Source organism: Amphiprion ocellaris, chromosome 2 (assembly GCF_022539595.1).
Source record: "Amphiprion ocellaris isolate individual 3 ecotype Okinawa chromosome 2, ASM2253959v1, whole genome shotgun sequence".
NCBI lineage: Eukaryota > Metazoa > Chordata > Actinopteri > Pomacentridae > Amphiprion > Amphiprion ocellaris.
In genome coordinates this window covers 20,890,749-20,903,704 of record NC_072767.1, presented here as the reverse complement: position 1 = coordinate 20,903,704, position 12,956 = coordinate 20,890,749, and the positions used below count along the sequence as shown (strand labels likewise).

The following is a 12,956-nucleotide window of genomic DNA, read 5'->3' as shown; positions in this document are numbered from 1 at the left end:
TTACATTATGAATTTATGCATTCAATAAAAGATACTCTGAGATACTGCTAATGTTTACAACATGCATTTATTTGATCAAAGCAGCAACCATTTTATATTATTAGAGTAACAGTAATTGACTGTATACACAAACTTTAGTGTGTGTAAGTAAGTCATCAGGTTGGGATGACCCCAGCTAGTGTATTACAAGGCCTGACCTTGCTGGAGCCCTAACTAAAATTCTGGGAGAATTCTGGGAGAATTCTGGGATTCTCAGGAGCACTCCCACCTGAACCATGGTCACGCAGTCTCACCTGACATCCCAGTGCTCCCACTACTGTCATCCCTGCTTTGAAACAATTTGCACCATCTGCCGATCTAAGAATTACATAAATCACAAAAGACACATACTGTGTATTGTAAAAGTACACAACGTGCATCTTTACTGTCTTTTATTTTCTTAATACATGCTTAAAATAACCGAAAACTAAAATTAAAAGCTGATAAGTAAGAGCCATGAAGTAATACATGTGATGCAAAGTCCAACTAGTCAATTATTCCTTGAAATAATTATAATCATAATATTTGTTAATGCATTCCTGGTGCTGAACCACCCTGCTCTGCTGGCAAAATCCCAGGATACCCTCCCTTCTCATTACTTAGACTAGCCACCAGAGAAATGTAGGCAGGCAAGAATGAGAACAGTGTCATGTATCGTCCCCTGGGTAATGTAGTTCATCTAGGGCTATTATGAATCACTCAGAGAATCTGATATGTAGAGAGTAGAAATTGGTACTGGCAGCTACAGAGAAGTGCCAGTGCACAAGAAAAAGCTGCGGTCATCAAACAGTAAAAGGTACAAGTGCAGCCTTTGAGCAATGGAAACAATGGCCAAATATTCAAAGGCATTTTTGCAGTGAAACTGAATCAAAGGGCTTCTTTGATTCAAGATGGCAAACTTAGAGGTGAGAAAAGACTGAAATACACTGATTACTTTCTAATCCTTAAGACAATAAACTGACATTTTTACACTGCCTGTAATCACCATAGCAAAAGAAAAGGTGGGAAAAAGTTAGATGTTGACTTTGATTTCATTATTTGTAGTGGAAATGACCTCTATTAAATGGGCTAAGCCAGTTTGTTTTTTTTCATATCACAAAAGGCTTTATTATGCACATTAAATAATTTGCACGACAAACATATATAATGTATGAAGGCTTTTGCCCACACTGCAGAATTTGTACAGGATTGGGGAAAGCCATTTATATTGTTTGTCTGTGTATAGGTGTGTGAGTCTGTCTGTATGGCAGTAAAGGACATGTTGACCTTCAATGCCCGAGAAGTCTGGACTGATAGCCTGCTGTGCCACATTACTATTCTCCACAGGTTGTGTGCATGTCTTCGCTGATACACTTGCAGTTGTTAATTTATGTCCTGGTATCGGCATCAGCATACACACGTGTGCTCTGAGCAGCACAGGCTGTTAGTTACTCCTCAGTCCTTGGTTACTGCTCATCCTTGTCTCCCTCTTCCCTTTTCCAGAGAACCGTCTTTGTCTCCTGGTCATTCTTCTCCCTTTTCATCCTTCTTTTCGGCTGGGGTGAAAGCAGGAGTGTCCATGGAGAGAGCTGTAAATGGCTGAGGAGCTGTGTACCGGATGGTTTCGTATCGTTGCAGGTACAGTAGGTAAAACGCTTGTTTTTTTGGGTTTTTTTGCAGTAGTACAGCACCTCCTCAGCAGTGAGAATGTGCATTGTCAATGTGCCTGAAAATGAGGGATATAGGACACTCTTTATCTTCTTTTTTATATTCTCAACCGGTTTCGTCAGGTTATCTGAGCCTTGTAGTTGACATTTGCTTTGCTAGTGAATATGTGTGCTTGTAGCTTTGTATGTTTGTAGCTACTCACCTTCCCTTTATTAGTTGACTGTACTGACATGTTATTGGTATAATATGTGAACGTTTGTGTTCATATGTGCAATGTGATCAACTGCAGTGTGCTGTGCCCTTACAGAAGGTGCATCAGCAAAATGAAGTATTTTGATACTGTCACTAAGTGATAGTAGTTACAGAGGACAGCATCTTCAGTGTGGCAAAGACAGGGCAGAATATGCGTTGTTTACATCTTTTCAAGCTCTTACAATTTAATTCCCTGAGATTGCATGCTTTAGTAATTCTCTGTTTCTCTCTTCTGCTGTCCTTAAATAATCTGTGTTTTAGTTGCATTTAATTTCAAACTTCATACAAGTCAGGTAACACCAGAATTATCAAAGGCAATCATATCATCTTATGCCAGTTAACTTGCATATTTGCATATCTGCCTTTAGTGCAAAAGTTAACTGCATATTAGTCCACATTTCTATGTTGGTTTCACAATTAAGTTAATGTCAGCAGTAACAGAAATGTTACCAGTTTGAATATTTTAATCATCAACTTTCAATTAATAGGTGAATAAAAATGTCACTTGATGTAAATCACATGAGTTGTGCATCACATGGCACACAGAAGTTCTCAGTAGTAGCTTTGGCTGTGGCTGCAGTGTTTCAGTTCAAGCTATAGCAGTGTTAAAGGTAAACATACCAAGTCATACCAAGTTGTTTGCTAACCCACTGCATTTTAGGTTCATATTCAGTATTTTAATAGACTGCTTGTGATTTGTCCATTTGTGAGCAAGAGAGAAATGGAAACAATCCTGTTAGCAACCAGCCACCCAAGATACAACTAATAGCAGCACTAATAACCTGTTATGTATTGTTAGGTCTGAAAAGATAAACACATCTAATCTTAAAATTGTGGCATTTCATCAAAATCGCATTATTGTGCTTGTCTCATTTAAAATTTGCCAAAAAGTAAACCTTTAAGAATAGTCAGATTTTACTAAAAACAACAAAAAAAAAATCTGTGCTTCCTGATGCTCCCAAGAAACAATTAGTGACTTAGCTGTGACCAGAAGTCATGAGACAAATTCAGGAACTTGCAGTGCAAACAGGCTGAATGGCAGGCTGTGTTTGCACAGAGATGACAGACGAAAAGTATGGAAACAGATTAAAAATGTAAATAATAAGCTATTTATAGTATTTCGAGTCACGATTTTTTTTTTTTTAGTATTGGTTACAGTTACGGGTACTGGGAAAATTGTTGTACATGTGAATTACATTTTTTTTCAGTTTTTGTATAAGTGATCAAAGAAATTCAACTTTCAATTTTTATTTCTTTTTGTGATACATGGTGTTAAAACTGTGTCATGCTACACAAATAACATTCTAGCGTTTAATCTACTTCTGCAATGGTTATGATGTTTCTACAGATGTGCAGGAATTCAAATTGAAGTGAAAAACAAGCCCACAATGAGCAAAAATGTCACACTAACAAAAACTGCTAGTGGTTTAGAAGTTAACAATAGATTAATGCCATTAAATTCTGAGTTGTTTTGGGTTTTTTATGTGGAGTGCATTGAATTACAAAATAATGTTGACTCAACTACCCATCAAGATGACAATAATTGGCACTTCTCTCTATTTTTTTGTGCAGAAAATGTCTTCTTATCTTCCATGGGCATTATTTATCTATTCCCCTCCAGAGTAAACGACAAAGTGTGTTTCTTAACTTAAGCTGCTCCCCTTCAAAACAGAGCTTATAGGGCATTAGGCTTTATCTAGCAAATCCCCCTCCCTTCCTTCTTTATTCAACACTTGAAAGCCATGGCCCCCCTTTTTTTAAGTAAATGGCCAAGTATTAGAGTAAGCACCAGAGACATGTGTGGTATATTAGTGGTATTGCAGTACAGTAAAAACAAAAGGCAAATTTGAAAAATATTTGTACTTCCTCAGCAGTGAACCCACTGCAACTGCACAATGGTAAATATCGCTCATGATTCTCAGTGAACACTAGATGGCAGTGCAGGAAAAGATGCTGTTTGTGTCACAGCAAAGACAAGTGAGCAGGGGTAAAACTAGAGGCGTAATACAGAAGAAAATGGAGAGGGAAAGAGAAAGTGATTGGAAATGGAGATGTAGAAAACATGGAGAGGCTGAGGTACTTAAGGGGAGGGAGCAGACATTGATCAAAATGGGGAAAAGGCAAAGAAGTCACTATTATAGATTTAGAGTGAGTGAGGCATGGGCAAAAAGAGGGGGGTGGGAGTTCAGGCTGGGGCCAGGATTTGAGGGTGGTTATCCTCTCTTTGGGGGGCATCTGCTGTTTTTAATGCAGAGGAGCTGGGCTTGATACAACAGGATGATGAAAGGAGGGAGGAGGCAAGTGACAGAATGAGCAACATGGAGGCAGCCTGACAAAAATAACACAAGAAAAAAAGGTGAAAATCAGCAAAGACTCCAGAAGAAATAATGAATGTGTCAGTGAGAAAGAGATTTGGAGAGGGCAGGTCAACATCACATGAATTTAAGCATGACTAGAGAGGTGTCATTGTGAAAAATAAACTCATGTTGTCCCGCTGCATGAAATCAGTCACCATGGACTTTAAGTTCTCTAATAAACATACAGTATATAAAGCAGATGTATGTATACAAAGTACTGTACGTGAATGCACATATATTACATGTTTTGCCTGCTGTGGAGACTGAATATTTTGTTTTCACATATAGCTTCTGAGATTTTGATTGTTTTATAATCTGTCATTTATCAGTCACTGCTACAAGAATAACTTTTTTTATTAACCTGGAAATATGGGAAAGATTATACTTTTTACAAGTATGACAAATATACAGATTGGTGGCTCGTTTTGAACCAAAGCTAAAGCATAATTTTCATGATATCTTTATATTTAGATTTTTGCCAACTTGAATGAAACTTGGCACATTGTTTGGCAACGATTAACAGCTCCAAGCTAGTAGTTAAAAGGACGATCAAATTTCCTTCTGTGTAAATGATACATCTGCAATTTAGGGATAAATGCGCAGACGTAGATGAACATAGACCAAGTAGCCACTTTCAAACATTCATTCCCTTCACTTAATCTGACAGCATCTCAATGTGTTGACTTCATGTGTGAATGAGCACCCTGGTCACCTTATACACACGTTGTGATGGCAGTCTTACTAGGTTGGGCTTAGCAACTTTACAGAATAATGGTTAAAAATCTTCAAGATTGTGTGCAAGACAACAGTCTACAAAGTGACGCTGTGAAAACTGCGACCTAATCCCATGTGTGTGGGAAAAACAACACTGACTTGTTTTTATTTCTTTATACCAATCACAGCCATCTTTGCAATAGGTATAGATATACATCTAGTGAGTCAGACTGCTGTTGTGGATATTCCGAATAATGTCAAGAGGAAGATTATCATAAAAATAACTTAATTCTGATTTAAAGAATGTTGTCACCTTGTTAAAGCCTGTAATGTTTTGTATGCCTTGTCTGGAAGGGCTTATGTGACATTCCTATTCTTACATTAAGCATAAAGACGCTATGTGTAGAAATGTTAAGCAGTTTACAGTACAGATTTTAGTGATTTTTGTTGCCAAAGTGTGAACACATTGTAATGTAACTTAAAATTGAGACCTTCCCCGAATTTCTTGGTTGTCTATAATAGGGCTCGACCCGAATATCCGGATATCCTAATATTCAGTCGTTACGGCGGTATCCGAATACTTATTTTGAGATCCGAATATTCGTCATTAATCAGGGCTGAATATCCGGAGCCCAGAAATTGCTATTCGGGCCAGCCCTAGTCTATAACAGCTTGTGGACTTATTTATGTGTAAAGCATACAGGACACATTTTCACAGGAAAACCTGCTTTCCTTCTGTTTGTCTTCATTTCCTGAAATACACTTCATGTAAGCACAAAAAGTGAAGTGCATCCTGCCAAACAAAAATTGGACTAATTTCGGGGGGAACACTATAGGGACAATAGGAAGCTGGCTGCAGTTCACCTAACAGTTACCAGTGTCATTAATAGCAAGTGTTATCTCAGTGTTACAAAGACAACCTTTAATGTCATTGTTTTGCTGACATCTTGCTTTCTAATGTTTTATTTAATTGTACTTTTATATATTCATTTGTCTTTCTAATTAGGTTTGTTTGGCAGACCTTATGAAATATAAATACTCTGTTTTTATTTTACAATATGGTTGTGATATATATATATATATATATATATATATATATATATATATATATATATATATATATATATATATATAAATAAAGAAATATTGATTATTAAAAAATAAATGCAAATGTATTTAATACACAAAAAACAAAAAATAATGTAAAATGTATAAATACTTTAATCTTGTCTTGGTGGCTTGCCATATGGGCTATATATTTACTGTACCAAATACTGATACACAATGCCATACTACTGCTGCTACGTACTACTACGATCAACAATAAATATTATTGTGCCACTGTTTCTGCAAATAAGAAATAGACACAGTTTGCTTGCTGCTTTCATTCATGGTTCATTCCCAGATTTTGATTTCTCAGTAAGTATCAATTCACTTTATTTTTGCACATTTGTCTGATAGTCAGTGTTGTTGTGTATGTCCACATAAATATTCTCCCCACCCTTCTCTCTCACTCCACCCTCTCATAGAACATTAATGAGCACAAACACAAGCACACACCCCCCTCTGGAGGCTGGTCTACCCTGAGCCCTTCCTGCTTGTTGGTTGCAGCTGTAGCCTGCGTTGCCATGACGTCACGCCGATCGATCCTCGTCCCAGTGCAGTGGGAAAGCACAGAGACAGAAAAAGGCAGCTGAGTGAAACAGACTGGCAGAGAGAGGATAAGGTGGGAGGGAACAGGGGAGGAGGAGAGAAGAGAGGGCAGTGTGAAACCACAGCGATATTCCATGGAGGGCGGGACACTGAGAGAGGCACACACAGGCAGCTACTACAGAAATAGTGTACAGGACAGTGCAGGGCAAATATTTTGTGTAGTGGTGTGTTATTATAGAGTGCGTGTGTGTTTTCTCAACATGGGTTGTCACTTGACTCACACCTGCACATTATTCTCTCCGCGACCACATAATTAATGTCATTCAGGACTGGGCAGGCTCGGCACACTGCACTGACATAAGGTAGGGTGAAGGGGAGGGGTGCATGTGTGTATATTTACCACATTTGTGTATCTTTTGTATTTACTCGTGTACATGCTTGCTTACATTTGCAGTGCCTCTATTTGGATGTGTAAACATGTATGTGTATTTAGTGTATGCATAGAGTTATTTGTCAAGCAAGCGAGGTCACTAATGTAAGCGTCCTCTTGGGCCATCGTGTCAGGAGATTCAGGCTTCAAGCCATGTGACTCCACAAAGAGCTGCACGGATTGGCTGAGGCCATCTGTGACCTCAGCATACTGCCTCTGTCCCTCCTCAACACTACCGCCCCCCTCCCAAACACACATACAGCCCTCCCTCCCTCTCAGTCTCTCTGACTCCCTCCCTCCCTCCCCTCTCCATACCCTGCCTCTGTTTTTTTTTTCTTCAGTTAGCATTTTCCCCACCTCTCAGCATCCTCGTCTATGTGTAGGTCAGAGCCGCAGTAGCAGCAGCAGCAGCAGCAGCAGTAGGAGTAGCAGCATCCATGGCTTAAGCCCGAGTTCTGATCGACAGCTAGCCTGGCCCCTACCCCTCCTCTTTCCTCTCTCTCTTTTTCTGTCTCTATCTCTATATCTCTCTCCTGGGCTAGTTGACAGGCGACGTCTGGGGGTGTTGGAGGCTCACAGTTAGCCAGGGCGTTAGCCACAAGCACACAGCTGCTCTGCTGCCCATCAATTCTACTGTATTTCTGTAACCGGGGGCTTCTTCTCTTCTCCCCCTCCCTACACCTCCTGCTTTGATTTCAGGCTCCTTGGAGATAGAGGAATGCAAATCTGCAACCATGATGGAAGGTAAGATTTTTCTTTTCTGTTGTAAAATCAGGTTAATCCTCCTTTATGTCCCTGTCCTACGGTGCTTCATCTTACTGGCAAGTGTGTATATCAGTGTTTATATTTGGGTGGTTCAAATGTCATAAGCGGCCCTTCTATTTTGAGTGAATGCATTTTGGTGACTTGCATGTTATTCTTTGGAAAAGGACACAGCCACTGAATGTCTACCACAGAGGCACAATGGCGAGGCTAATTGAAGCGTGTGTACCTTTGTGAGTGTGTGTGTGTGTGTGTGTGTGCATATGTCTGAGTGCCCCCCCCCCCCCCACCCCCCCACCCCCCTTTTCCCGCTTCCCATCGTAAAGGATTATTTGGATTTATTGTGCAGGAGAGCTTATGTGCCCAGCTGGCTCACTTGTATAAATTGTCTTTGTATGGTGTGTCCTGAAACACATGCACACGCTCGCTGTGCTGTATGACTATGCTGCGTGCTCACCCTACATTGCTATTTAACCCAGCTCTAGCATGTGGATTGCATGTCTGTATGGGGGATTGCATAAGTGCATTTGCACCCATCCATGGTTGAACGGATCCATTTCTGTTGGGTTAAGTGTAATATTGAAAATAAAAATTGATGATTGTTTTAGTATTATGTCCCTTTAATTGATGACATCATCAGGGGCAGGCCAGTAATATAGGGATGAATTGTTACAGCTCTGCAGCTGGTACTTGAAACCCTCCGTCCATCTGTGTCATTTGTCTTTCATTTTATATATGTTTAAATATTCTGTACTGACTGACTAGTAGTCATTTGTATCAGAAAAACCTTCTATGGTATCTTGTTTTTAATCAGCCTTGAATTAGGTAAGATTTCACATTCGAGGCTGCAGATGTACTAAAATACGAATCATATGTCTAAGATTATGGTTATTGCTGACTATCTGTCACGAAGTGCATCTCCTAGAAGCAAGACAATGTGCAAGTTTAATTATTCCATTGCATTTAGTAAATGAGCTTGATGCGAATGTGTCTGCTACAAAGAGAGAACCTTATTAGCATGTTGTCTGGTTGTGAGTGTTTGTTTGACTATCAGTGTTTTACAATTAGTGGATTTTCTTGTTATGCAAAAGTAGGTGGACAAATACTTAGTTAAATTGCAGTGACAGGTTACCACTAAGTTGGATTTTGTATTCTTCATTGGTGTTTGTCAGCCATATTTAATTCACTTTCCCAATTCACTTTTCACTGTTGTGAATATTAAGGCTACTGATTTCAGCTCACATTTCTTACTTTACAGAGCTGCAGTGCTAACTATAAAAATACTGTGTAATGAACCAAAATGGACATTTGACAAAAATGGCAGTGTACATCTCTTGAGCTTAATGCGGATGAACGATATAGGACTTTTGCCAATACCTGATATGCTGGTATTTTCCACTTGTCGTGGCTCGGTTGCTGCAACTTACATATGTCAACATTTTCTCCACCTAAGGATATAGAAAATGAGATCTCTTCGTAGCGGGATTAACATATTATTCTGCCTACTTTAATCGGAATAGCCCACTGGCAGATGCAGTAGATGCTTTGAATGCTTCATTGAGCAAAAGAAAGAAATAACTTTAAAATACATATATAACATGCCGTATTTATTTTTTATCCAGCATTTTCAAACAAAACTAGAAACGTTGAACCTTACAGGTTTTATCCGCCTGCAGTTTAGACCAATGTCAATATTTCATTTTAAAACCTTTTCTGGCCAGTATCAGTGATCATTGATGATGATGATGATCGCCATACATCCCAACTTAGCAAACTCAGAAAACTAATTTCAGATGATTGATTTTAGGAGCTCATTATTTGGATATTTCATGTGCATTCAATGCTCATTGATTTCTGGCCTGCTGTGCTATGTCAGTGTACTGTAGTCTGAAACTGAATGACATTAAAAAATTAGCCAAACTATCTGGTAAAACAACATTGGCCTCCCTTGAATGGTTTGAACACAGTGAGATGCCATGCTACTGTATCATGAAAAGGATAAAGTTGGCCAGACACCATAGAACAGGTTGTCATAACAGCTATAATTACTAGTATCACCACTTTATCATTTGTCATTATACAAACTTTGACTTGCTCAGTAGGTTATGATTTACAGCGCACTCAAAGTGTTCAGAATTTGCAAAACTTTCTAAAATTCTTTTCACTTTTTCATTATGGAATTGAATGTAGTGAAAAATCGATGTGAATAACTCTGTCTGAGAGAACAGTTAAAATCAGTAGTTGATGGGTTTGACTTTAGTCATCCTACAATAAAAAAAAAAACATACCCACATAGGGTCATTAGGCAAAATTTCAAGTATTTTGATGAGCAGGCCTTCTTAACTTTACTTTTATCTCTACCCCTCTATCTGTATCCCTCTATCTCTACCTCTACCCCTCTATCTCTACCTCTCTACCTCTTCTGTCCCTCTCAACCCGCCCGGCCAGCAGGCAGATGGGTCCCCCCACATTAGAGCCGGGTTCTGCTCGAGGTTTTTTTCCCTGTTAAAAGGGTGTTTTCCTTGCCACTGTCGCCTTTTGGCTTGCTCTGGGGGTCAGGCATATGGGTTCTGTAAAGCGTCTCGAGACAATTTGACTGTAATTGGCGCTATATAAATAAAATTGAATTGAATTGAATTTTACCTTGCTTTTAGGCAATGTAGAAATAAATGCACCTCTACAGTATGAAAAGCTAAATTAAAATCCACCAAAAATTGTGGAAGGCAGTAAGTTCAATTAGCCATAAGTCCACTTTTTCCTTTTCTTCTCTGACCATATCTGATGGGTGTTCAACATCAGAGCATAGAAGAATCTGTGTAGCTTAAAATGGCAATTTTGTAGCTGCTGATATCCCGTTTGATCTCTTTCAAAGTACCACTTTTGTACACTGCTTATTTACTTTTTTCTGCTGGTGACATGGCCAACACATGACTTGTTGCAGATTCTAAGAGTTCATTTAGCACAGATGATCTCAGCACCTTCTTTAAAGTTGCCTGTATTTTTAACCTTTCATCTTTACCTGGTACATTTCCTAAAGTCTGTAAGGTAACTCGTGTACCTCCTGCTGTGGTATATCTGACCTCATTAATAACAGGCCTGTTTCCAGATTAACATTTCCAGCAAAAATATTAGAATTACTTTCAAATAATCAGCTTAAATAATTTCTCTAAACACATTTGTGAACACACACTATGTTATGCATACATGTTTTAAATGTTGTTGTTGTGGCGGCTTTGAACAGAAAGAAACACTGTGCCACGTTCTTTGTCTAATGCATGCATTGATCATACAGGAGTTAATTACTAATTTCCTTTAAAGATGCCTCACAATGTTGGAGCTGATGAAAATAATTAATAGTTGATTTCAGAGTTGTATTATGATCAGACAATAGTATGCGGCTACTGGAAAAGTTACATCTGAAATTGTGCAAATTACAATTGGTTTCCTTCAAGGATCAAATTTTGGGCTTGTCCTCTTTTTGTATCATGGTTTCTCTTGAAAGTGGATGTAAAGTGCATCTTTATGCTGATGATTCCATTTTTTGTACTGCAGTGCAGATCCTGATCACTTTTTTTGCTTCTTTGCAAATTGCACTCAATAACCATAAATTAGTTCTTAATGTAGATAAAGCTAAGTATAGCATGTTACCCAGAGTCAACATATCGATTATGATCATTTTGTCATCTCTACTGTGAATGGTACAAGTATTAAAAGAGCCATAGACTAAAAGTATCTTGTAATTAGAACTGATGAGAAGGTGACCTTTAAGTATCATGTGACTGTGAGCAGTTGGTGTTTATGGAGGCAGCATTTTGATATAATGGCATTTTATACAGTAACAAGGATTTTCAAACAACAGAACGTTATTTGATGCTCTGTCTCTAGTAAAGAGAACTGGTGCTGCAGTTAGTATATATTGTATTGTGTTGTTTTGTTGGTTCTGTAGTCCCAGAGCAGAACTAATGTATGTGCAAGAACCAAACCGATTTTGTGTTGAATGAAAAGCTTTTTATGATTTGTCAAGTGTGTTTATGTGATAATAGCTGTTATAATGCTCATCATTGGGAGCTATATTCTAAAAGTACAACTGTTGTACACTGGTTATTTTTTGTGATAAACATTGGTGTTTACTTATTTATAAAGCCTTACTGTGCTTTTTTACCCCCTTAGATTACTTCATTGCTATCTTAATGTTGGCTCATCGATTACACTGAAATGACTGGATTACTTTACAGGTGCCGGAAAATCCAGTGTTACTCCATGTGTACCTGCAACCTAGAAAATCGTGCAGAACAATCTAAAGCTTGACCTATTTTTAGAATTTACGATTTGAATTTTGATGTATTTTACTACAGCTTTTCTTGTTTTAGTTGACTTCTTTGTTTTAGATTGCATTTGTTTTATTTACAGGTTAATAGACAGTCTATTAAATCTCTTCTCCTCTTGCAGGGCACTTCAGTTCAACGTGATACCATAATATGCCATGCTGAACCATGATGTTAAATTGCAATAGTTGAAGTTCTCAAAAATAGCACAGTCACAGGACTGATCGATTTGACAATACGTAATTTTTTTCAATACAGAAATCTTCAAAATTATCTCCAGATTGGAAAATAATGAGCTAATTCATTACTTGTCTTCCTGTTCTAGAGTGCTGTCCTTTCATCAACTGCATTTGTCATGAGCCAAGTTGTTAGGTAACAGTTGCAAGGAAAAAATAGGCGGTCTGCAAACACCTTCTCTTCCATTAGCATGGCTAGCACAGGCTTAGTGTGGACTCTGTGAGGTCAGGATTACAGTCAGGTGTTAAAATTGGATGCTAATCCTTGTTAGCTCTGCTTTTTAAAGCCCAGTGCCATGGCCAGCATGACTGTCGCTGAGTAACACACAGGGCAGAAGTTGTGGGGTAGTTACTTAATTATAATTCAGGGTTATAGAAGAGGACCTTGTGCTCATATTAGTGACAACACATCCCTTGCCTCTAGAAAGACTATAGAGAACAGAATAGATTGAAGACAAGGATGTTAAGGAAAAGCTGTGCAAGAGTAACAACACAATGAGGCGATGCTATCTCTCATATGTAAATATTTGTGACTGGTTGG

The 12,956-nt window shown here is 38.5% G+C and overlaps 1 protein-coding gene across 14 annotated transcripts in view; it reads left to right on the top strand.

Annotated features, from left to right (window-relative positions):
* Positions 1-1,551: 1,551 nt before the first annotated feature.
* The window catches only part of sgip1a (SH3GL interacting endocytic adaptor 1a), a 71,708-nt gene continuing 60,303 nt past the window's right edge, over positions 1,552-12,956 (top strand). For 3 of the 14 annotated variants that reach the window (XM_055018895.1, XM_055018931.1, XM_055018901.1), the window contains exons 1-2: positions 1,560-1,656; positions 7,792-7,836. In XM_055018895.1, the coding sequence (XP_054874870.1) occupies positions 1,614-1,656; positions 7,792-7,836 (88 nt within the window). In that variant the 5' untranslated portion in view covers positions 1,560-1,613. Of the gene's footprint in view, positions 1,657-6,743; positions 7,025-7,791; positions 7,837-12,956 lie in introns of those variants that run through there. The other 11 variants (XM_055018885.1, XM_055018879.1, XM_055018882.1 and 8 more) reach the window with 8 other exon arrangements.